General features: G+C 31.2%; 1 protein-coding gene and 1 non-coding gene across 2 annotated transcripts in view; both read left to right on the top strand.

Annotated features, from left to right (window-relative positions):
- LOC123709991 (matrix metalloproteinase-2-like) overlaps positions 1 to 25,169 on the top strand; it is a 127,681-nt gene that overhangs the window by 23,987 nt on the left and 78,525 nt on the right. Inside the window, exons 3-4 of the mRNA XM_045661642.1 lie at positions 20,330 to 20,452; positions 20,715 to 20,881. Coding sequence (XP_045517598.1) covers positions 20,330 to 20,452; positions 20,715 to 20,881 — 290 coding nt within the window. The remainder of the gene's footprint in view (positions 1 to 20,329; positions 20,453 to 20,714; positions 20,882 to 25,169) is intronic.
- Trnak-uuu lies at positions 24,805 to 24,877 on the top strand. Its single transcript has one exon. It is a non-coding gene; the product is annotated as a tRNA-Lys (tRNA).

Below are 25,169 nucleotides of genomic sequence, written 5' to 3'. Positions count from 1 at the left end.
CTCATAACGAGTCTAATAGCTAAAGAATTTTAATGTCACATTTCTTCGGTTGGCCGTGACTAAGATTCCTATGTCACCTCGTCTAAATCTTCGAATTTCGAATAAATCGTAGAAGTGTCTGCGAGTGATTAATAATGTTAAATGAAGGATGCAGCCCAGACACATTTGCAGAGTGACGTGGCCGGACATCCATTGTTTGCATGGATTAATTATTTTATTAGAGAATTTCACGAGTGTCTTCTAAAATTAATTGTGTGAGCGTGTGACGGCTCTTGCTAGACGATATGCTTTCGATTGTCGCCCCTTAATAGACAATGGCAATGGACAATATTATCCTCTATAATTTTCATATTCGTTGTCATTTATTTTTGCCTTATAAGTTGTGGAGCACGCTCCCCGCCTCCATACGACTGGCCTCTCTTACCTCTTTTACTAGTCTTCTACATAAACACTTGGTAAGCATTTCCTATCCTGATAGATCGCGACTTTTTGTTATTAATGTATTTTGTAATTTTTTTGTATTTCATTTTAAATTGCAATTTATGAACCTGAATGAATTGTATAGCTTTTTCAGGGTGATTTGTAACTTTTGTTTGTTGATTTAGTTATGCACTACGCTTTGCTTATAATTTATTTTATCCTTACTAGCCCCCGTTGCATTTGTAATTATTACTTGTTTAATAAATGTTACTTGTTTTCGTTTGTAATGTAACGAAGATTTAATAAAACAATAATAAATACAAATCAAATTAGACCAAAACCGAGTCCTGAATCGCAATCATTCAAAAATATGATATTTCATGTTATTATCTCTTTATATACTGCGACTAAATACGAAAACGAGAAGATAAATTATTCTTTTAATTGTTCTATTGGTCAAACCCTTAATGCGTTTAACAACTCTGGCTATTGTTTTCGTTAAAACTATATGTATGAAATGTAGACAACATTGTTAACCTAATAGATTAAAAGTCCATACAAATTCGTATTTATAATAATGATTCAAGTTGAGGTTGAAGTTGACTGACGAAGTCGCCAAAAACGATGCATACGAGGAAAACTGAGTGTACAAATATTAATACGTGACGTAATTAATTAAAAGATTTCCTAAATAGTATACTATTTCTACATTCAATAAACATCGTGTTATGGTCAGGCAATGAATTCCAAGCGACATGATGCATTTTACATGCTTTCATTTGCATTGGCGCCCGTATGCAGGGCATACTTATAATGAATACGTTAATATTCTTTTGATTTATGTGACCCTGGTATCTGTTCCCTTTTAATAACTCTTGATTTCAGATATAGAAAATAACATTGCTATAGTGATTATATATATATATCCAAAAGGATATTTAAAGAATTAAATTAAACAAAACAAAGTCTGATATGTTTGATCTTACAACTCGAGAATGGCTGGAACGTTTTTTTATGGTTTTTGATTTGTTGTCTTTATCCCGAATAACAAGTAAATTGTTAAAAATATAAATGAACAGGATCCAATACAAAGTCTTCATGGGTTTTGTAACTGTCATGTGAGGCGATAGGAAGTTCGATATTTATTAAAAGAATTATTGATAGCGATCAACCATGGACTCCCAGAATATAATTTTACTTGCTGTATCTTTTTTTACAGATTTTGGTATAACATTTTTAAATCCGAAAATTAGCCATATACCCGAAAATTAACATTATTTGTTCTTAATTATTCAATTATAGCATACATTCATGTTTCTATTTACATCAGAGACAACAAAGACTTAAAATATTTCATAATAACTACGAGTATTATGTATGTATAGTTTTTTATGAGATAATTATGAAATATTACAAAGACTTTGTAGTTTGTAATTAAAATCATAAAAAAACGAATAATAATTAATTCTAATAATTCTCTAGTCTTGCAAGACTGAGCTATTTGTCGCAAAAAATATATCAGTATTTATAAACTTCCTGAACCATGGTATAACAACGCTTTGAACAAGATCTTTTCGAGTACCCAACATGTTAATGCTGATCAACAACATTTATAGTGATTTAATTAATATATTTCCTATGTAATTTATGTATTGTGTGTTATACATGGACCCATACCACCCCAGATGTTTAAAACTAACACATAATATAATATATTGTTGAATTTGTCATAGACAGGTTCTTTAATAACCGATAATCTTCTACAGATCATCTTCGACAGATGGCTTTAAAATATAACCATACATTTTTACAAATCGTCCTGGGTTCTATTAATTTTACACTACCAATTGTCTTAATTATAATATGTATTGTGTAATTGAAAAGAAGACCGCCATTTCTCTATAAGCAAGTAACAGTTTACATACGTGAAGAAAATATAGAAGCTGAAACTTTTAACAAGTTTTTAAGTACTTACGTCGCAGGCTAAAGGTGTTTTCGCAAAATGAAATACACAATATAATAATAAAATGGTCTTTATTTGCAACTAAAATTTATAAAATACTATAAATATTTATATATCCAAGATTTATAATCTTACATCCAACAACTTTGCAACAGGAACTTAATTTGGACCCATGCCATAAGTGAACGCAAACTTACATTACTACCGTTCTTACAATAATATGACACCTGACACACAATATATATATAAAACTTTGAAGTAATTAATCAGAAGGCAATATAGTAGTATAATTAAAGAAGTAACAGAATTAATTTTTGGGAATAAAGAACTTAATCTATGCAGATCCCGGGCGTCAGTTAAAGTTGTTAAAAATAAAATAAAAAATGTGTGCGTGTACTAGTGTACACAGGTAAGAAGTAAAACTTCTTTATGACCTTATTTTTCAAAAAATGATCTACTACAATACTTTACAGAAATTGGTTAAATAAAATAAAATTAGATAAAGTTTAACAAAAGGCTTTTATTATATAAATTATATAAATACAAATAATACAATTATTTCATTTTACCTTATTACTATTAAGATTATTACAGAATTTCATTAATTGTAATAGATTTATTACTATCATTGTTATCGTTATTATATATTTTTGTAATTAATGGTTTCGAATCTCGAATCAACCGTGGTAGGGACAAGAAAAATATGGCGCGTAACGGAAAAATGTGACGCATAACTCAAAAATGTGACGCGTAACCCAAAAATGAGACGGTAATTTTTCTCTAACGCCGATAAAGAAGTTTCACTTCAAAAAATTCACAAACAAATCTACAGTAAACTTTCCCGTTGTATAAAAGAAAAAGATTAACACCTCGTCATAAAACTTTAACGAGTTTGTCACGAAATGGAGTGCACTTCAACTTATCAAAAATTCACAAAACATCCCTTGAACATTTTATGGCATTAGTAACTTTAAGTATTTAATATTTCGTTAGGACGCTTATTCCAATTTTACTTTTAAAATAATTTTCAATAAAACTTTTATACATTACAACGACCCCCCAGTAGAGTCATGTAATTAATAATATAATGAATTAAACATTTATTAACGTAATGACGCTTCAAATGTTTTACAACGTAGTTAGCGATAAAGACATCGGTCGTATTTGTACATTAGTAATTAAAAAAATACTTTAATTTGAAATAAAATGAACTTAATCAAAACATTTCTTTAAAATGTGATCGAATAGGAATGAAGACAAAAATAATATAAGATGTAATATAACAATAATGATGAATAACAATACTAGTTATTTAATTTTAATTGCGACAATATTATGAACAATAATAATGTTTACATGTAATTGCAGGAATCTGTGTTCTTCATACGCTAATTAATTAAGTGCATAATTCTTCAGAGTAGGCATTTAATCCAATAACTGGAAACACACAATGACATTCATAATGGAAAATTATTCGGAAATTCCCCACGTCCAAATAATAATTGCACATTCAAACGCATAAATTTAGACGTTAATATGGAAACACATTGATGTCACTCGCTGATATGCTTTAAGTCTATCGCCGGGTTATATAAGTAATGAAAATTCGCAATGAAATCTGACAAAGTAGTATACAATATTCTGACTGGAAAAGTTATAATGCTGCGTTGAATAGGGAATGTTGTATAATAATATATATGCCGAGAATAAGAAGAAGTATGACGAGCTGATCGCCAAGCTTCAGTAGTGGAGAGGCACTACAAGTATTCTTTGCCCACCAAAACTTTTCGCAGTAAATTGAACTTGTCTGGATTCCACACAACGAGCAACTGTATACTGGTATATGTTATTAAAATAGTCTTTAGATAATATAATCATAAGGATATCGTTCGCTTTTTGTGACTTTCCATTTCAGATAATAAGGATCAAGGATCATGCTCGCTTAAATGTCATTGCTTTTGGCGGCATCCAGGTGTCGGGTTGTCTCTCTCCCTAAAATATGGCGAGGTGACTGATGACTGGCCATGCGTGATACTCGTGAACGGGTGCTACTTGTGGTGACTGGCCGTACTTGAATTCGTGTATGCGGTGATGTTAGTTATTTCGACTATTTGCGTGTTGTTTCCACAAGAATGTAAGTGCGTGCTCCTATTTCACCATGCCTCCTGCTGATGTCATGTGCAACATGGCTTAATGGTTGCAGCTCCTTACAAATGTTGTGTAATACAAAAAAATACTTGGCGATTAAAAAGAGGGGCGGAGAGTTTATTACCAGTTCTTCTCTTCCGTTCTACGCCCTTGATTTGAGAACTGACAGAAAATGTTAAATTATAAGCATTTAATGCATATTTCTTTTTTTGACGTTTATAGGTGTACATTGTGTTACCTTTATGAATAAATGATATTTGACTTTTAAGTATTGCTGTCTATAGTATATTAAATACACGTACAAACTATCCTATTTAAATAATGGTGTTCAGAACGTCAAGTAAGGTAATCAGTGTAATAAATTCCGCACCGTACTTCATTATACTAAATAAATTAGTTTACAAAGTTCGCAATCTTATTGGGATTATTACGATGTTATTCACGCTTTTGCAGTGAAATTTTGACTTTAATTTATAGCTTTACTTACAAAATGTTTTGGAAGTTTTTGCTATAATCTTCGATCACCGTTTCCATGGCATGTAAATCGTCCATAGCCTGTGGTCCTAGGTAACTCGAAAAATAATATTAATAAATATAACATAATAATAATTAAATAATATTTTGTTCATTTTGGCACACGCAAAAGCTGATCCCTGCTTAATCATTAATTAAATCTATTTGATGTGGACCTATAGGGGCCGGCTCGTCAATCCTAATCTTCGTATGTTCTTAAGAAATTGCAAATTAACATTACCAATTTAGCAAATCAAAAGCAGAGCGCTGATTCAAAGTGATTTATTCAATAACAACACAGTGTGTTGAACACATTACACAAAACATTTTTTTATTGAATGTACGCAATGAGGTACCCCAAGGAAAGTAAATAAAACAAGACTTTTGGAGAAGTGCAATGAATGCAAAAGTTTTTAGGTATTTTAACATTATATTTTTGAAATTAAAATTGGTTTATGCTTATAAGTACTACATATTCAAATAAAATATCAGTTTATTACGTTATTTATAAAACTCGTTTGGTGCACATCAATCGTGGTCAAGTCTCGCTGACTACGTTTATTTAGTTAAAATTTGTCACTAAACAAACTTAATAAACAATCTAACGCTTTTAACAAAAACAACGATAAAAGGACTAGTGGTTAGATCGATCAACTATAAATATCCGCACAATCAGCCATATATAAATAGGCATGCAAATGTCATATAAATTTTTACAATGTCTTATAATAAGAACATAAAATAATGTCAAAGTTAAGTTATTTACAAGTGGTGTCAAATCTATGGTACAAATACTGCGTTTATTATTAACGTGGATAATGCTATACCTATACCACCTATGGCAGAAATAGTAATTTTTCGCATTGGAAATGACGGCTTTATAAAGCATAACTAAAAAAAGGTTAACAATTTAGCGAGATCCGTAGATAACCGAGATCATATTGTTAATCAGTTCTTCAGTACTTTGTTAAATAATCGCAATATAGAAGCACTTTCATACGCTAAATTCAGGCGCCGGGGAGACGACCTGACTCATCCGACCTCGTTAACGACGCCTGCCACTTCCTTAAAACAATGATTTGATATTCCAAACTACTCCTTATTGCTAATGGCACACGGCCTCATCTAAATTTTTATGAGAAACCTATACAAGCAGATGCGACTATAACAATGCTTCTAAATGTAGGATGTTTATTTTTATACCTTAAAATTCACGTGTTACGGCTCTTCTATTTTTAGTAATCTAGATAACAGTTTACGCCTCGTATCTGGAGAAGATTTAAGTAACTGCTGACACTTGCTTGCCACATAAAATGTGATTCTAATCAAATGTTTTACTTCAGTGCTATTCTCGTTATCATGATTTATAAACTAAAACAAAAATGATTCAGGTATCTTATACTTAAAGTATTCCAATCGTTTGTAATGAACTAAAAGTTCAAGTATAATTTCACAGCTTTGACAAATATATCGTTTGAAGAGTGAGGCTTATTTGAAACCATCTAGATTCTCGTTCGTTAACTTTCAATACCAGATCCCCTCCAGTGAGGAAATGAAACCAATACTTCTACTCTAATCTCCGATAAATCCGAATAATCAGTTGCTTGTGTAAAACTCTAATAATACATGGTAATGTAATCATTATTATATATTTCCAACTATTCCGATGTTTGATAATTGAGAATAATAGTTGTTGCTATCCTACATATATTCTCATCACGAAAGCTTATGGACTGGAAGATCCAAAGTTCTTTGACTCAACTAATTCTAAACAGAAACACAAAATTAGTCTACCCCAAGTGCACTCACCGTTAAGATCAACGTCTGACCACAATTGCCCTCCGAAGTTAAGAATTCCTCAATAGTCCTCACTCACGAAATGGGCTTCCATCTGCCTTTTCATGAACATGTAAATCTTGTAATTACGTGTAAACTATTCCAAGGTGAGTTGATAAACTATTCATAAAATATTTTTATTATTTTTGTATAAGACGCTTTCGAAACCGTGTCTGTCTCATGGAAAAAATACCTTCTATATGGCATATTTCGTTATTTGTAATTGTAATTTTAATTCTGTCTCGTTTGCAAAATTATATTATGCTTTTTAAGATCTGTGGTACCAAAAAAGTCGTAAGTCTTCCACTTTAGATCCTTTGTAAACTCAAAAGAGACAGGAACCACTGGTTGCACCTCTTGTTATTTTAAACTTACTTTTTAATTTTATTTTTTGGTTGTCTGAAATAGAACTTATAAATAACAGTACCGACAAGTAGTCTGAAAATCAAAATATTAAAGGATTTGAGCATCTTTGAAAGAGACAGTAACCACTTGTTACACATCTCGTTATATTAAATTTCCATTTAATAAGTTTGTCTAAAATATATTGCATTTAAACAATAGCTCCATTTTTCACTCAGTTATATAATTATTTTCTAGTGTACAAATAAGTCTTAGCAGATAATAGAAAAGTACTTTCGTCCCTACGCAAAACATAAACAACCCAGAGATATCGAAAATAAAATTGTATTTATTTTTCAAGTTAATTTCAATACTGATGATTGATGGCGGATTTTTATTACTTACGTGTAAGTTGTAGATAAGGGTTACTGACGCTATAAAAGTTAAGGATAATAAAAACCGCCCTTCAGCCATTACTCAAATAACAATTTATTATGATTAATTGAATCTCCATGCTGGTTTTCGTCCCGTCAACGTTTACTTTGCGTTAAATACTCTATATAACTGATGATACAGTGGCTATATAAGTTTAAGATCAACTAAAAGCGTCACGAAACATTTTGCCCTCTATAATTAAATTTTTTTTATTAAAATATTACGTAGACGTTGTATATAAATAAAAATGAATCGCAAAATGTCGAAAAAAAAATGTGTCCTTTGCGGACAAAATACACAAAAATACTCGAAGACGGACCAATTCGAGTATTTTTTTGATTTTACCCCTGAGATCTGATTGTCTTTATGGAGAGAGAAATTGACAAAAAGGCTATGTAAAAAAAAATAGGGCGAAAAGAATTTCGCAGGGGAAGCTAGTAATTATTAAATTTGTTAATGTTTTCTTGAGATGTCTAGCTTTTATAGTAATAGTTCTAAAAGTGATTTTTATTTGAAACTGCATCATATAGCTTCTATTATGAATGTTCACAGATCATTAAAGTTGAACTTGCCACTAAAAAGGCTTACAGACTTAGTCTTAGCTATGTAGTACTTGCATTACAAGTATGTGTTTTTCTGTGGTATTAATGCAAACTCTTTCTTTGAACCCAAGAATACGGATAAAGCATCTGCCCACATACCGCAAAAACCCCAGGTTCGCGACGTCATCTACCGTAGTAACTACTCGAATAGATGCTATATAATGTAATATATCAAATAATATTAATTACATTTTATATCCGAGATAATGTACGACGTTAATATTTCAAAATTTAACTAAACCGTTACTCTTAAACCACTTAAAACGCTACTACAATAAAAAAAACATACTACTAGCCTAGTTTTAACAATCAAATTAAAGATACTTTAATCAGGAAGTGTTCAAGGCATTTGGTATCGGATCCAAATTGGATCCCCTTTTTTACTAATTCATGTGGAAGAAAATAAATCATACATAATGATATTCGATCCATCCAGTCACTGAACTTTGTAAGCCCGAATTGGCTTGGTCTGTTACGAGAATGTCCACGATATTAATTACGCTACTTAACTACTAAGGGACTTTAATAACGTCCAAGGACTGCAGTAATTTATAACAATCCCCCTGCAAACTGCGCGAGACAATAGTTTAGATAAACTGCACTCGACGCTTTGCGTTAATCCTCCATAAATAATATTATATCTCAAATTAAATGGCAGAGAAGTTTAATATTACGAGAATTTTAAAAAGAAAATGTAAATTAGGATAACTAAAGTTCAGACCAAGATAATTTTTCTTTGTGGCTTTCTCTATATTATACCTGTAGTGGCTTTCCTCTTTCTTAGGGATTTTGAAGAAACAGGCCTCTTTCTTTATTAGTTAACGCAATAAAATGGTAGTATATTGTAAGAAATTGAATTCCTTCGTGAATAATCGAATCGTGAGAAATCTTACTTATCTGTTATTTATAAAATTAACGTAAGATTTACTTTATTACAGATGACGGTATATATTTCTAATGTCGCTTAGACTGGGGTATATTGCGTTAAATTAAATAGAACTTTGATATATTACGTATATAATATGATTGTTGTAAATGTAATCTTAACAAACACTAAAACATAACCCAAGAAATGGATAATTCATAGCTAAGAAAATTAATATAGTAGACTAAATATATTTTATACGTTTCAATCATAAAAGCATATTAAACTTATTCTTATTATTAGAATGATTAGTCCTTGTACCAATTTGCTTTCATAGTGCGAGGCGACCTTGTTCCGATCAGCGTGGTTGAAACATTATTCGCAAGCGGTCATTGACTCGACAGTTTACGTTAAAGAGGAACGCCTTGCCGACCTAATTTTGCGATTATAGATGTGTCATAAATTTAATACAAACCTAAGTTACAAGATCGTTTTGTCTTCGCAAGATTTGTATAGAAATTATATAGGAGACTACATATACCATTTAAAGATAACCGCAGGTCCGAGGTGACGAAGGGTAGCTTTATTATTATTATTATGTATATAAACACACTAGCAGCTTAATAAGCTGATGCGCGCGTATTTGGAGATTTGGAGAAACCATACAACAAATTTTTAAATAGTTCAAAGAGGGTGCACTAATTACACTTTCCGGAAGCCTATTCCAGTCGGCCACTACTCGGTTTGGAAGAAAGTTCTTTAGAGAATTTGTGTTATATTGAGTGGTCTTCAGTTTTAAAGAACTACCCCTCAAATGTGTATTTTCACTTAAAATAAAGAGCTTCTCAATTCCTGGAACATTATAGTGGACAGTGAAGATTTTATAGGTTTCAATGAGATTTCTTCTTAATCGCCTACTTCCTAAATCAGTAAGGTCGAGTGCTTTGGAAAGAAAATTAGAATTATTTGCCGATATTACGGGACTCATAGAACATATCTTAATCAGGCAAAGAAGTTGAATATGGTAATCCTGCTACGTTGATTTAATTGGAAATATATTCAGAGTACCTGCATTGCTTCGCATGGATATCATAATAAGGCGTTAATTAAAATGCCTTTTGCTATCGTAACAGTATCAATGCAAGATTTGTTAACACTAGATTAGCTACTTTACGTGGTTTAATTAGCTATAAAATAAATTAAGAACTTCTTACTCTACCAATTTATTTGTTGAATTATCCGACTAGTAATAGTAATTAAAATCAACAGAAAGACATAGATGGCTACGTAATAACACTGATTTAGTTTGTATTTAACAAATGTCAGTGTCTCAACATACCTAATCGAATAGACATAATTGATAAAATTTGTTGTCGTTAATTTCACTTAAAATCCCTCCTCCTTATGCGACAAGATACACAAAATAGTTCCATGTGCCTCGTACGAAATCGAATTACCTGCATAAATAGGCAATGTTTCAAGTTTTATCTAACTATGACACCAACTATTAGAATATTGATATTTTCCACCTCACCATAGAAGATGTGAGGAAGTTTTTGAAGAGGCGGGAAGACTCTGATTTTGTTTAAGCAGTAACTTGAAATATTATTTGTTTTCTGATACATATATATTGTTAATCTATGTAATCTGTTTTGGCTTTCTGTATTGTCTAAGTGTTATGTTTTATTATATGTTTTTTTATTGTATGTTAGCTGTAAGATTACTGATAATTAAATAAATAAATAAAGAATTTAAAATAAATATTCGCAATAACATGCAACATAGACTTTACTCATATAATGTGCATGTTATTAATAGTCGTTTCTAAATATAATTAAAACCATGATCCATGGTACGTTTTCAAGACAATAATAATATTACTTCGATGTATTTACGCCCAGTGTTTCGCCTACATTGGACTGACGAGAAATATTTAATGTTACACAAGAGAAGAATAATTCTACTATGTTGCGTAGAAATTTCAAAAGTTCCACATTTTATGTATTTTGTTCTACATATGAAACATGTGAGGATTCATATAACAGAGCTAAAATCAACAAGAGATTCCTGTATAACGAGTCATAAACCGAATTAAAACTACATTAAATAAATTGTTAATAGATTTTTAATACGAAAATAAAGTTTGTCTTTTTACAATAAATCTGGTGAGTCAGCCATTTCTTAAATAGCTAGAGGCTACACAATGGATAGGTACCGGTTTATACAAAATACCAACATATAAAACTTTCCGTGTTTGGATGTCGGTTATAAATAATCATAGAAAGGTTATCGGGAGGTCTGTCCCCCCAGCTTTATGCTACATGGCAATGCCGGGTCCCAATTTGGTAAAACCAGTGCTGATGCCTCCATTCCTGTACACTCTTGACTCTTAGTGAACGAACGTTTTTATTAGACGCGGAACGCTTTATGTCACTCCTTGAGATTTATTAAAAACTAAGAGGAATCATTCACACCTATGATTATTTAACTGTTAGGCATTGTGAAAAAGACGTAGATTTTTGACAAAGATTTAATATTAATTTTTGGATTTTCGTGTTTATTCATACAATACATAACTTCAGGGCAACATTTCTTTCCTGACAGCATTGATATATGTAAAGGAGCATATACGTAAATATGAATTGTTCCTTTACATTTAATCTTGATACTAGGATAAGCGACAATAAAATAATTAGATTTATAGTTTTCTTTGATAAATGCTTAAAATACAAGATAAAAAAAAACAATCTAAAGATTTTCGTTTGAATAAAGCTGGGCAAGTTTTATCGTGAATTGAATCCATCCATCAAAATTGTCTGTGTATATTGAATCTAATAAAACGTATCAAGGCTGATTTGCAATTTTATCCCTTGGGAAATAATTTTGTCTTCAATTTCTTCTATTATACTGGATCTACCCGCGACTCCGTTCGATACTACTTTCGCTTTATCCTAAATTTGGTAAACTATGTACACAGTAAAATGTTTTTATAAGTACGATTAAAGTCTTAACCAATTAGTCTTAGATAAAATCAAACTCAAAATAACTTTATTCATATAGGTGAACTAGTACACTTATGAACGTCAGAAAAGAACTTAATTGTAAATTTAGATTTAATACTAGTTCGCAAGTCAAGGGCATTGAGCGGGCAAGAAGAACTGGCAAGAAACTTTCCGCCACTCTTTATAATCGCTATGTTTTAAGACGGAAGAAGATACTTCGATATTATATGGGTTAACAGTGATTCTTTTTTTATATTTATAATGTTATATTAAAACCAATATAATCATTTAACGCCATAATTGGTTCTAAATAGACTTGGCTTGGATGAGAGTAAACGAAAGAAGTTCTTTGGTTCTTTGGTAGATGGATTATGAAATTAAGAGGTCTCTTACTTTTTAATTGAAAATTGCATATCTTAATAGATGTACATGGTTAGAAATTGACATGGAACATAATTTATTTATCATTACGAACAATTATATGTAAAAATAGCTTATAAAACAGCAATTGTGCATAGTTATACACAGACAAAAAGGTGTTTGTATACATATTTACTTTAATTTTAATCTTTAATGACTATATTTGTACTAACTCTAACATGCAACAATATTAACGTAAAATTCGTGGAAAACGTTAGACTAATTTAATATAAATTATGTGCGTTTTTTGCATTTTAAGGATCATTTTCTATGGTCATGTGTGTGGTATAATTTTAAATATTTAATTTCTTAATTAGATTTTAATGCGATTAGATCGTAGTACGTAGAGTATATTAGCGTGTAAGTTAGCTGGTCTGTTAACAGACAAAACAATATTCAAAATTTCACTAACAAGCTGCACACTGCGTTTTAACTTAATATTAACTTTTTAGTAGCTACCAAATAATATATGGGACATATTCCTATGTTACCCCAAAGTGATAGTTCACTTTTCCGGAATAAAAATCTAAGTACTAAATATTTTAAAATTGTTTCAAAATCAAGGAATAAATTTAAAAAATGCTGAAATTGGTCCAGCCGTGTTTTGCGCTTATATTTTGCGATTCATTTTTTTATATAATAGATTGGTTTCCTTCAAGTTTGATGACCTTTTTTATAATTAGGTGTTCAATAAGTCTTTTAATAATTGCCATGTACATAAATCAGGTACAATTTCATTATATTATACGATCCAGGGCAAAACCCTCTAATTAAAGGGCAAAGCACTCTCTACATGACCAACTAGATTTTCAGTCTTTTTGTATTTTGCTGAATTTGCTTCGACGTTAATAAATGACCAAACCATTTAAGCTTTCAGCTGAGCTTCTTAAACAAAAATTTGTGAGCCTTAAATATTACTAGAAAGGAGAACATATGTGCTAACATTGTGTCCAAATACATATGTATGAGTACAAACTTTACTAAAATTCATTGGGAAGACTAAATATTACTATAACATACTTTTGAGTCCAGATATGTTTATTGAGAATACTATTGAATATATTAGAGAATACTTGTACTATTTTATAATTTTTAAATGGTTGAATAGAATAAAGGTTCTTTCATCTATATACGATATATATTCGATTGATATTTTATCGTATATAGATATAACTAACTTTAGAATTTAGTCCTCATCTACCATTTTTAAACATCCAAAACGAGCAATTATTGTCACAAATTTATAAATGGAAACACCGCCGCCAACAGCTGGTCGTGCAAAAAGACCGAGCTAAAATCACTGATTGCTGATAAATCACAAAACTGATAACTAAAACTTGTTTTCTAACTGTAACGAGCAAAAACACTTGCTGTTTCTCTCATTTATCGAACATATCTGAATGCTATCTGTAAATTAAATATGTATATAGGAACGATTTTAGAAATAAAATTACACATTTTCACACACATAACTCTTTATGGGTTAGTTAATCTATTTTATTATCATTATTTAAAGACGAGTATGATATGAATCGATTTTTGGTGTAAGGCATACTGGTTTTCTTGCAATGTTATGTTTCAAGATTTTTTGGTAAACTCGCGCTAGCTAGATAATTATTATTGAAAATAATGAGTGAATTCCTTACATGCGTATTATATATTCCTTCCTTTTAAGTAAAAGGTACCTGTCAAGGTTCCAAAATATTTTTTACTTTAATGAACAGCTCAAAATAAAATTTTGAAAAATGACCCTGAGGTTAAAATCAAAAGTATTTTTATAAAATAACGTTGTATTGTACAGTTAAGATGTTAAAACAATTTATATTGTGACCAAGAAAATAACATTTTAATGTAAAAAAATTACCCAAACACCCAATATCAAAAAATTTGTACATAAAAATCGTACATATTGCATAAAATTAATTGTTATATTCGATTCTTTACAAAGCTGTTATTAAGTGTTTCGTCTTTTACGAGTATTTTAAGGTGTTTATTTATGAATATTCAGTCCAAGTAAGCACTTAAAACCCGAGTAATTCCTAGTTTTTCTAGTAATAGCTTTTTCTCACGCAGCACAGACTTCGGGGAACGAACCTGCGGTGATTATAAAATAAACATAATCCGTGCACTGCTTCAAGATTGCATTTCTATCATGCCTCTACTTTCTTTCCTCTTGCTTTAGTTATTACAAAATGAGTACATATTAATTTATTAATTGAATAACTTGCTACAAACTTATGGTCCAATGAATAAACGGGTTATTAAGTTCAGATAGTTTGTAATCAAAGCCAGTGCTGTATACACAGGAAGGGACGAATATGTACTTGGGATAAAACAGTGGGTAAATTAAGGTTGGATGTATGTTAATGTCAAGATGTCTTTCAATACCCAACTCGTAGAACTTTTCGGTTCAGGGCTCTTCAAAAGACAAGCTGACATTAAAGGCAACGCACTTGTGATTGCTGTGTACGTTACATAATTGTGTTATTTGAATGAGTGAATTTAAAAATCTAAGCAACACAATATAATTAAGCAATAGAATTATTTTAACATTAGATTATGTTTGAATAGTTGACGGTACTACCGGCGTAAATATCGAGGTATAGGGCGACAAATTATGCTATCTATTTGATCTTAGTACAAAACGGTAAATACTACACAACCAACAATGTATGATTGCTTGAAAGTGTTAATAATGTAGTAGGTTTATTGTAAGTATGTTATATATGGGTATGACTAAATAAAAAACTATTTAAAACTATCTATTTTTATCTCTCACTCGTTCGCGTAAATATTAATATTATCACTCTGGTAGTTTGATTGTTATATTTCATTACGGAATACGAAGTAAACGAGCACGCAGGAGCGGGCACTAAAAGTACGTACGGACTCGCGAGTACGTTGCCGGCGTTAACAATTAAGACCCTAGATCGAATTGGTTCAGAAATAGTGGGCAGCTGGTTCCACATAGTGGTAGTGCGCGGCCAAAACGTCCTTAAAAAAACTCAATTGGAGGACTTCGGACGTCAAGGACAGTGGAATTTCGTATTCTGCCTCGACGTTTGATAATTAAACTCATCTGCAGCTATTAATACGAACAATTCGTCTGAAAACTCTTTTTCTCTTTGAATTCAATAGTACAATTATTTTATATATAAGATAATTATATCCCATATTACCCAAAAGCATAATCGGAGCAACTATATTTTGCGATTCCATTTATTATTTTTTTCATATTTCTATTAAGAACGTAATACTAGTCGATCGTGGTTCTAGCGACTCCCACGATTATTCGTTAATGATTTAACAGATGTTCGTCTTTGTATTGACCCATTAGCAATAAGGCTCCCTTGTAAATACTAGGTACTGTTGACTCATCAGACTTGTATTCTCAGAACCTATATTAATATGTCTGGGGTTGCAATTAAAAATATTAAACACCCAAGGTTAGAAATTATTTATAATTTAGTATCACTGAAGACTAGTTACAATCAAGTATTTCGTGCAAAATTTTATGTTAATTCGTAGACTGTTTAAAAACACGTATTCTTTTGTGCGTTTGTAACGAATAAAATAAAAAAAATATTGTACCTATTTCTAAACTTATTTCACAATGCTACATTAAATTTTTAAAAAAAATGCCAATTAAATAATCGAGGATTGGAAGAATCCTCGATTATTTAAATATTTTTTAACATTCAACAAATTCAGTTGTGTTCCTTACAACTAGCAGTGTAGCTTTTTAAATATAAAAAAAAAATATGTGTTAGGTAGTTACGCGTTAGGAGTTATACTTCTTTGGCGTAACAAGATAAAAATCTTTTCAAAAATGTTATGTTACGTTTGTAGATAAAACGACACTTACAATAGAAAAAAGGTATTTAATACATTGAACACACATAAAATTATTTCTACATAATTAAAGAAATGGACATTTTTTAATTTTAAAAAGTTGACTATGCTAACTTCAGGGTGTCGGTTTTTTGTGACACTGTGCGCGCGCATCGTAAAAATGTACTCTCATCATATTTCCCTAACGCGCCAAAAGATGTATAACTTCAAAAACCTGTTTTAATAGTTACAGTATCAATTTTTAATATGGTAATTAAACACTTGAATAACTATCTATAAACTGCCTACCTACATGTATAACTCCATCGAATGTTCATTAACGCACACGAAATATATGGTTTTATCTGCGTAAACTTAAAGCCTAATTTCTTGTCCAAAGTACTTTTTAATCTGTATTCTTTCAACGAAACAAAAACCGAGCCGAGCTTCCAGAAAATGAGCGCTCAAATGAACCCGTGTTCAATGTCCTAGATAAAAGTAGTTCAGGCTAATGAGCTTCGTCAATTAATTAAAGGACAAATAGGTATCATCACGCAACGGTGATTCAAAGTTATCGTACTCAATCCAAGATAGGTCATTTGTCGCTCCTGAATCGCCGACAGCCGTCAATTATGGCTAATTACGATGGGAACATGCGATTTTGAGAGCACAGTCCTATTTCTAGAATGTGTATTTAGTCAAATTGTTAAATGACCCATTTGGATAAGATGGAATTTCACTAACAGGTTATCAGATAGACAGAATCTACATATAGAGAGACACACTTCGCAAACTTCTACAGATATGTCGTATACAAGCAGGTTTTTGTAAATGTAAAGCTGCTACAGGGTAACAAGGTAGAATGAGCTACTAGGAAATAAAAAGGTCGCCTTCTTGCGTAGTGGCTGACTAAAGAAGTCGGAATGATTGGGAGAAAAATGCTCAACATAAAGAGACATGGAGCCAGTTGGAGAATATACTCTATCAGGTCCTTGAAGAAAAAATATTCAGATTAATTTTGTATAAAATGTTTAGTGTGTTTTCTTATCTCATTTTCTGTAAAGATGGACGAATGTTTCAAAGAATAAATGCGGCTTAATGTAATTATTAATACAATTATATAATTATTATACGAACGTGCCATAAGTAGCTCATTAAATATAATATCAGTAATATATATTATAAACATATAATATCAGTATTTTGTTTAAAACTACACAATAATATTGTATACTAGACTAATATATTAATAACTTGGTTACTGAAGCAAATTAAAAATAATGTACGCCACACAGTTAGAAATATTGTAAATAGTAACTTAATAATTGTCTACCATAGCTGTCCTATTCCAGCAAATATTTAAAAAAAACTGTGCTTTATCGGCTTAGTTCAAAGCTTGGCAATAAAGCTTTGATGGTTTTAACCTAAATATACAATGTGAATTGATTTGTTTATCACCATCAAGTTTTATGACCTATTATTAGATTTTTCCATTTATACCACGGATTAATAGAATTAATATCAATTAATACTGTTTTTAGTATAATTTATTATTACCTTATTGTTTCTTAATCATTTTTTACTGTCGCATATTTGACAAAAACTCGTTAAAAGTAAAACCTTTACCGTTATTAAACGTATTTCAAAAATAACTCCCAATTATCCGACAAAGATTTGCCTGCGTATATAGATTAGGTCCGGATATGTACTTCTAATATTTAGGAAATAAATTTATTTTTTTCAAAAAGTTTGCGAACGGGATAATACCCGTATATTGTAATCAATGAAATTATAGATCTAGAAACAAACAAAAATGCTTTATACGGAAGTTCGGCTCTGTACATCGAGAGCAAACAACGTATATGGCGAGAGAACGTTGAAGTATTTGCTACCGCGGCTAATAAATGAATTACCCAGTCAGATAAAAGCCTCACGCTAACCAACATAAACAGTAAATTAAAAAACGTTTACTTTTATATGCATTTGTCGCACTAAGGTTACATTAATACAAACCACAGCGGTTTTAAACGTAACATATTGTGATTATACTTATTAAGAAAAAAAACTTAACTTAATAACTATTACTGACATAATACTTAAAAAGTATTAAAGGGAGAAAAATATAAATGAAATCTTATTGCTAAATTTTTGAGATAGCTCTTTCTCTTTCTAATTTAAGGCGATAATTTATTGGCTAAAGTTAGCCATGTACATCCTAGGAATAGTAGAGTTAGAACCTACAACAATTATACTAGCCTAGTACTTTCTCAAGTGTAAATAACCAATTTTATTATTTTAGTACTGAGGTTTAAAATACAAACTGCAACTTCGTCCAATCTCATCCAGATTATGGGCTTCCGACAAAACAATCAAATATCCCGGGCTTTAATTGTTCAGGTGTTTAACTTACAAACAGCCGGTATCCGTAAACAAAGCCAAGATACAACTTAGAAGTGAATAATGGAGGGGTTATTCAGAAAGTTTTCGTTATTAGCCGACTTGGATAAACAATTGTTTGAATGTTCTTATTTCAATGCTTCGGTGACAGCGTACACATAACAACAATACGATGTCAAGTTTAAATGAGCTATTCATGTGTTGATTATATGAAATCGACGTCAGTCAGAAATCGACGGGATATTTTATATTATTTTTATTTATTAGGTATTTTTATGTGTACCGATAACTTATTTCTTGTGATATACAAAAGTGTCGGCTATTTAGTGAAAACGTTTAATATTATTATTAATTATATTCGCTTTATTGCTCCACTAGTGTAAATATTTGTGGGTAAGTTCAATTAGGAATATGGACGATTTTTTTTTAATGAAAAGGCATAGCTTTATAAAAATATAGAATAAAAATAGCAAAACAAAAAAACAATATCAGACAATTCCATCTCTCTACCATGAGACATGAGACAATATTAGATTCATACATTTAATGTTGTTTTTGCGAACTTTAAAATAGTGTTTTTATACATATAATAAGGCGTGTCTATTATGAAAGGTGCAATCGTACAATATAAGCAATTAGGAGAATTGTGAAATTACATAAAGGCAAAAAAAAATTGATAACACAAGTATAATCAGTTTATGTTCAAGAAAAGAAAACTAACATTTACTTAGGCAATGTAATAAATTGAAGCAGGAAGGAATGATGATATTAATAAATTATTAATGCAAGTCTACAGACAAAGTCGTAGGGCAAAATTGCAATACAATTGTAAAATATCCCTCTCGTTGATAGTAACGCAATTAAAAATAATGTGTAACGGAAAAAAAGAAAAGAAATATGTAATGTCATGAAGTACAAATATAAAGGATGTATGGATAGAACAGAAAGTTCTCGCCCGTGGGCAGTTAGTCTATTTAATAAATTTATTTAAAAATTACAATTTTATGATTAAATTACTGTTGAACAAGAAGAATACATTCCGTTTCAGCATAGGATTGTTAGTGAAACAATAAAGTTATGAAATTTGAATCAATAGTGAAAATTTAGTTTTTAATAAAAGTGGTTAACGATTATAGGGCCTCTGAAATGTTTTGTTATGTATAATGTGGTATCCGAAAAATCCGGCATATAGTCATTAAGTATAGTTGTCTAACCCTAAGAAGTTTTGTTTCATAGTACAATTTTGAAGTTGGGTAGCGAAAAGATTTCTTAAATATTTATTACACATGTTATTATTAGTTCCCTCTGTTTCCCTTCCCAGGCTTCGTTTGCCATGTTTTTTTTATGTCATATATCTTTAAATTGCTATTTTAAAATCGATATTTATGATCTTTTTTATTACTAACATATAAAAAAATCTAATATTTCCACTTCATAGTAATATTCTAGATGTGAGCAATATATACGAATAAATTAGAATTCTTATGTCGACGTAATTCTGATTCTGAGCTCCATGGCAATTTAACTTATTTATACGTGTTCTTTTAATTTTCAGAGAAGTTACCTAGAACAATTTGGCTACTTGAAGAAAGGTCAACCAGAAGTCGGCAACCTCTTAATGGGCGATGTTTCGCACTCCTATGAAGACGAATTTAGGATCGCTATTAAAACTCTCCAAGTACGTATAATTTTACGAGTTTATTATTAATATTATAAAGTATTAACAAAAATTCAGATGGACATCTTAATGTACTAAAACCAAACTATAAATCTGCATTTTGCACACAAGAGAGTATCAGATAATGTCTTCGATGAAACATTAAATTTTATTTTAATTTATTGGAGACGTTTCTCTTATAAAAATAAGGAAATGCTTAAATTTTCATTAGTGATAAAGTATTTAATTCTTGTTGTATTTATTTTGCCTAATTATATTTTAGGAGTTTGGTGGCATTCCGGTTACGGGGGAGATCGACCATTCAACAAAAGAATTGATGAAGCAGAAGCGATGCGGTCGGCCTGATCGTGAAGTTGGCGATGAAAATAGGAGAAAGAAAAGATTTGCCGTGCAGGGAGAGAAATGGAAACACACGAATTTAACTTGGAGGTAAATACAAATGTTTATATAATTTAACGCCATCGACGTTTGCTTATCAAAACTTTTGAATTTAGTATTTAGCGACATCTATTGGCGAACTACAACACGTGTTCCTGGATAGTGGTCTCGATGTTATACGGTAGAAGCGCCATCTAGTTGTGACTTAATAATTACATATGTTTTAACTAGATGTCGTTAGTAAACCTATATTATTAAAGGAGTTGAAGTTTAACAGGACCTATTTTATATTTTTTCTTATATGGTCATAGGTACAGTTATAATTATTAGATGGTTGGTTAGGAAATTCCAAAATCAATTATATACAAATAGTTTTTTAGTTTATATATACTATAGCTCGTGGTATTTCTTTATCTAGATAAATAATTCTAAATAGGCCAGTTTTATTTTCCACTGTCCAGTTTTGTTGAGCTTCAGAGCCTCATAAAATTAATGACAAATAATAGTTAAATCACGGACATCGTAAAAGTTACGACGCTTTCCGCGTTGCTTAATTAAAAGAATATGTTCTCCCTAGAATATGGAGTGCGCAGTGGGTTATATTTTCTAGGAAATTATTTTTATTATTGCAATAATTATGTAATGTGAATTATATTTTTTTAGTTACCTTTATAACTAATCTTAAAAATTTGAAGTGGTATACTTTACCAGTATTAAAAAGCATAGCAATTAGACAAAATATACACGCTAATTGCCATCAGTTAACCGAGCATAGTTACCCACAGATTCGATGTAAGGCAAAGTCAGACAGATGCTCGTTCGTTATTTAATGTTAAAACAACTAGAAAGTCCGGCTAATTTGAAAAGTTCGCAAACACCTGTACACATCGCGACTTCAGCACAATTTCCTGTCGAATTAATGGTCTGTCAATATTGTAGTCTTCCATTATGGCTTGTTGTGCAAACCGGCAATAAAACGAACAACGCCATCTCACGGCGGGTTTATGGGTATGCGGTGCCGGAAAAGCGTGACCACCGAGAGTTTGTATTTATTTTTCAAATGCATTGTTTATTTAATGTTCAACTCTTAAATTAAAAATATGTTTTGTACTCGTCCTCAAAAAAGCAATTATTTTACACGAGACTACAAAGGCTTTCTAGAGACCAGCTGAGCCGAAATGTTTGATACCTGAAACCAAATATAGGTATTAGTACGGCAATTTATAAAAGGTTTTGTGTTTGAGACTATAGATACCTACTCTCTTGTTGTTATTTGATTATTATTGTCCTGACCATTGAAGACCATTATTGAGTAACGTTTTCTACACGAGTAGCCCAATTTTTATATTCCTTTTATTTTACTTATAGCAGGGAGTCGCGTAGTCTCGGGTTTAAGGCGAAGAAGGTTTTGGAGATTAGTCAGTGGTTTCAATAGCTAAGCTTCCTCTATGTTATTTCTTAATTTACAAGATCAACTTTAAAGTGAGTTCAAAGTTGATCTTTGAAATGAAATCTTAATCTTAACGGACTCTCAACTCGACCTTCTAACCTGACTGGGCAATAAATAAAATTATATACACATATATTTAGATAAAAATCTTGATCGTCATTTACTTAGATACAATTAGTGTATCAGACGCAGGACGCTGCTCAAATGTGTAGAGAGTACTAGGTGAAAAAGAAAATCTTTCCTTAAATTATATTTTTAAAATAAAACAAAAGAATATTTGAAAGAAATGGTTCCTTTTGTGAATGCCCGTGCAGCGCATTAGGCAGCTCAGGTTTTACTGGTGGCTGACCTACAAATGAAGGCTACAGGACTCCATATACATTCCTTTAATAGATTTTATCTCTTCACATTCACAATGAATTTGCATTCCACAAATTGCATTTACTGGAATTACCTAACTATATTAACATTCAACAATAATTTTATTTGGCGAAGATAGATCGTGTTAGTCTAATTATTCGCAACAATGCGTCGTATGAAATTCAAACAACGTTTATGTCAGAAACATCGGGTATTCAGTACCGTAACTTGACTAGTTGGGGCTCCAAAATCCCGCAATGTCCAGTATTAAGAGAGCGCGTTTTTTACCGCTAGAGGTAATATGCACAACATTTTCCCGTCTTCAGATTAAGTATAGGAATTAATTAATTAAAACATTCCCAGTTGTTTTTTATTTTGTATATTTTCTTCTGTAAGCCTGGCATATTAGACATATTCATAAATAAGGTAATGTTTAGGTAGGTTGGAGTTAGTGGTGTGAGATAACAGTGCTTGACAAAATCGTTTCACAGAGAAAAAGTAACGCCTTTGGCTCTGTAGCGCTCTGTGTGTTTTGTAATCCCAATTAACTAGACAAGCGTCTTAGCATTGTCGGTCAAATCCTGGACCCATAAGGTAGAAGAAAAGGGTTTAGCAATAGGATAGGCAAAAGCAATTTTAAAGGATTAAGATGTCATGGACGGACAAGTTATTATGCTCTCTACGAATGTATGCGAATACGAATATCTTGATCGCCCACCGCATTCGTTCAGTTGTTAACTACTAAAAAAAATACTTGACCATACGATAAAAACATAAGATTGCTAGGTCATCTAAATTAGTAATAAGCTAACTGGTTCTCACCCCATTGTTAACTACTCCAACTGATACAACTACAATGTCACAATGGCAATGACAGGTGACGGGCGCGTACCGTCTCCCGCCGCGCGGTGCTGTCAGTGCCACGCGGTCCGAACTCCAATATAGCATGGAAATTATTCTTACACTGTGTATTTATGTATTTTATAATATCGCTTACAAGAGTGCTCCAATAAAATAATAACTCGCTTAGATAACATTTCTTATTTTTACATTAAAACTTTTAAAGAAGAATTGCTCGATATTGATTGATATATCATAATATGATCTGAGAATTATTACATATTAATGTAATTTTCTATCAATCTCCATCATTCTCGAAACCAATGGAGCCCACACAAATCCCATCAAAACCGTCCCAGCCGTCTAGGAGGTGTTTGATTACAAGCACACGCATAAATTTATAAATATAAAGATAATTCCTGTTCATTTTTTGCACTTGCATTAAATTAAAAAATCATTTTTGCACTGCAAAGCGTCGAAATCTAGTCGGCACATAAAATATTTGGCACTGACCAACAGAAAACCGAGCTATTAACTCGAATATTCACGTAAAAGTTATAAGCTCTTCGGACGTTTTAATACAATATTGTGCGCAGCCCCAAGCTTAGGAATTAGGTTGACATTTCAATACCCATTCCACACCACATCGCTCTTTATTTTCATAATTCAAGTACCCTCGCGATTTACATCAATCTATGCTATGAAGTTAGATGTATATTTTTAATAGTAGCTGCCCGTATATAAATATATGCCCTATAAACAATAATTCCGTAAACCTCAAAGAAAACAGAAGATAATGCATTAAAATATTTCAATCAAAAAAGTATCATTTCCTCCTGAACTATATATATACTTAAAATAAAACGAAATAAAAAACGACAAAAATTATAAGTAATAATATAAAAAAGATATATAATAATAAAATGGTGATAATAATAATGAAACATCAAAATTAAATTTAGAAATATGATTCAAATCAATCGTGATCAAAATCGCGGTCGGTCGCTAATTTTGTTAAAGAGTTCATGACAATATGTATTCTTGAAACCTTAAAGCTGGACCTTTAGACAAAATAGTTTCTTGACACTGTCATCCATTTTTAAAGGAATCGTTAAAGTTAACAGCGCGTTAAGTGCTGTCTCAACTAAGTGCTTATTTTTAAAAACAAACTCTATGCTTTTCAAAAAAATTAAGTAAACATCAGTTCCTTGGTTCTTATTTAATGAGCTATTTATTATTTGCATAACAAATCTTTTACAAAACAGAAAATTTATAATCGTATTTAACGAAGATTATAATACAAAATTTGGCATGAGGCTTATAAGCCCGGATAGCTCAGTCGGTAGAGCATTGGACTTTTAATCCAAGGGTCCAGGGTTCAAGTCCCTGTTCGGGCGGCCCTACTGTTTTTTTGTAATTTATCAAGAAAATTATGTTTAACTTTATATGTCAGATAAGAATAATCACACAAACTTGAAGCTCGACAAATTATTTTTTAGTGTTTGCGACGGTGTCATTGACCGGCGTGCACACAAGTACTTGCTTAATAACGTATTGATTGTCTGATTAGTGAGAAACCTTATTAGAACTGTCTCGATAAATGTAGAGGGTCTCCTCCAAATACATGTATGGAACAAAACGAGACATCTTAAAAAGTATTTTTCATTATATAAAGAAAGAAGTTTATAG

The sequence above is a fragment of the Pieris brassicae genome, chromosome 5 (genome assembly GCF_905147105.1).
Source record: "Pieris brassicae chromosome 5, ilPieBrab1.1, whole genome shotgun sequence".
Lineage (NCBI taxonomy): Eukaryota > Metazoa > Arthropoda > Insecta > Lepidoptera > Pieridae > Pieris > Pieris brassicae.
The sequence above is the reverse complement of the archived record's forward strand: the minus strand, read 5'-3'. Positions and strand labels throughout refer to the sequence as shown.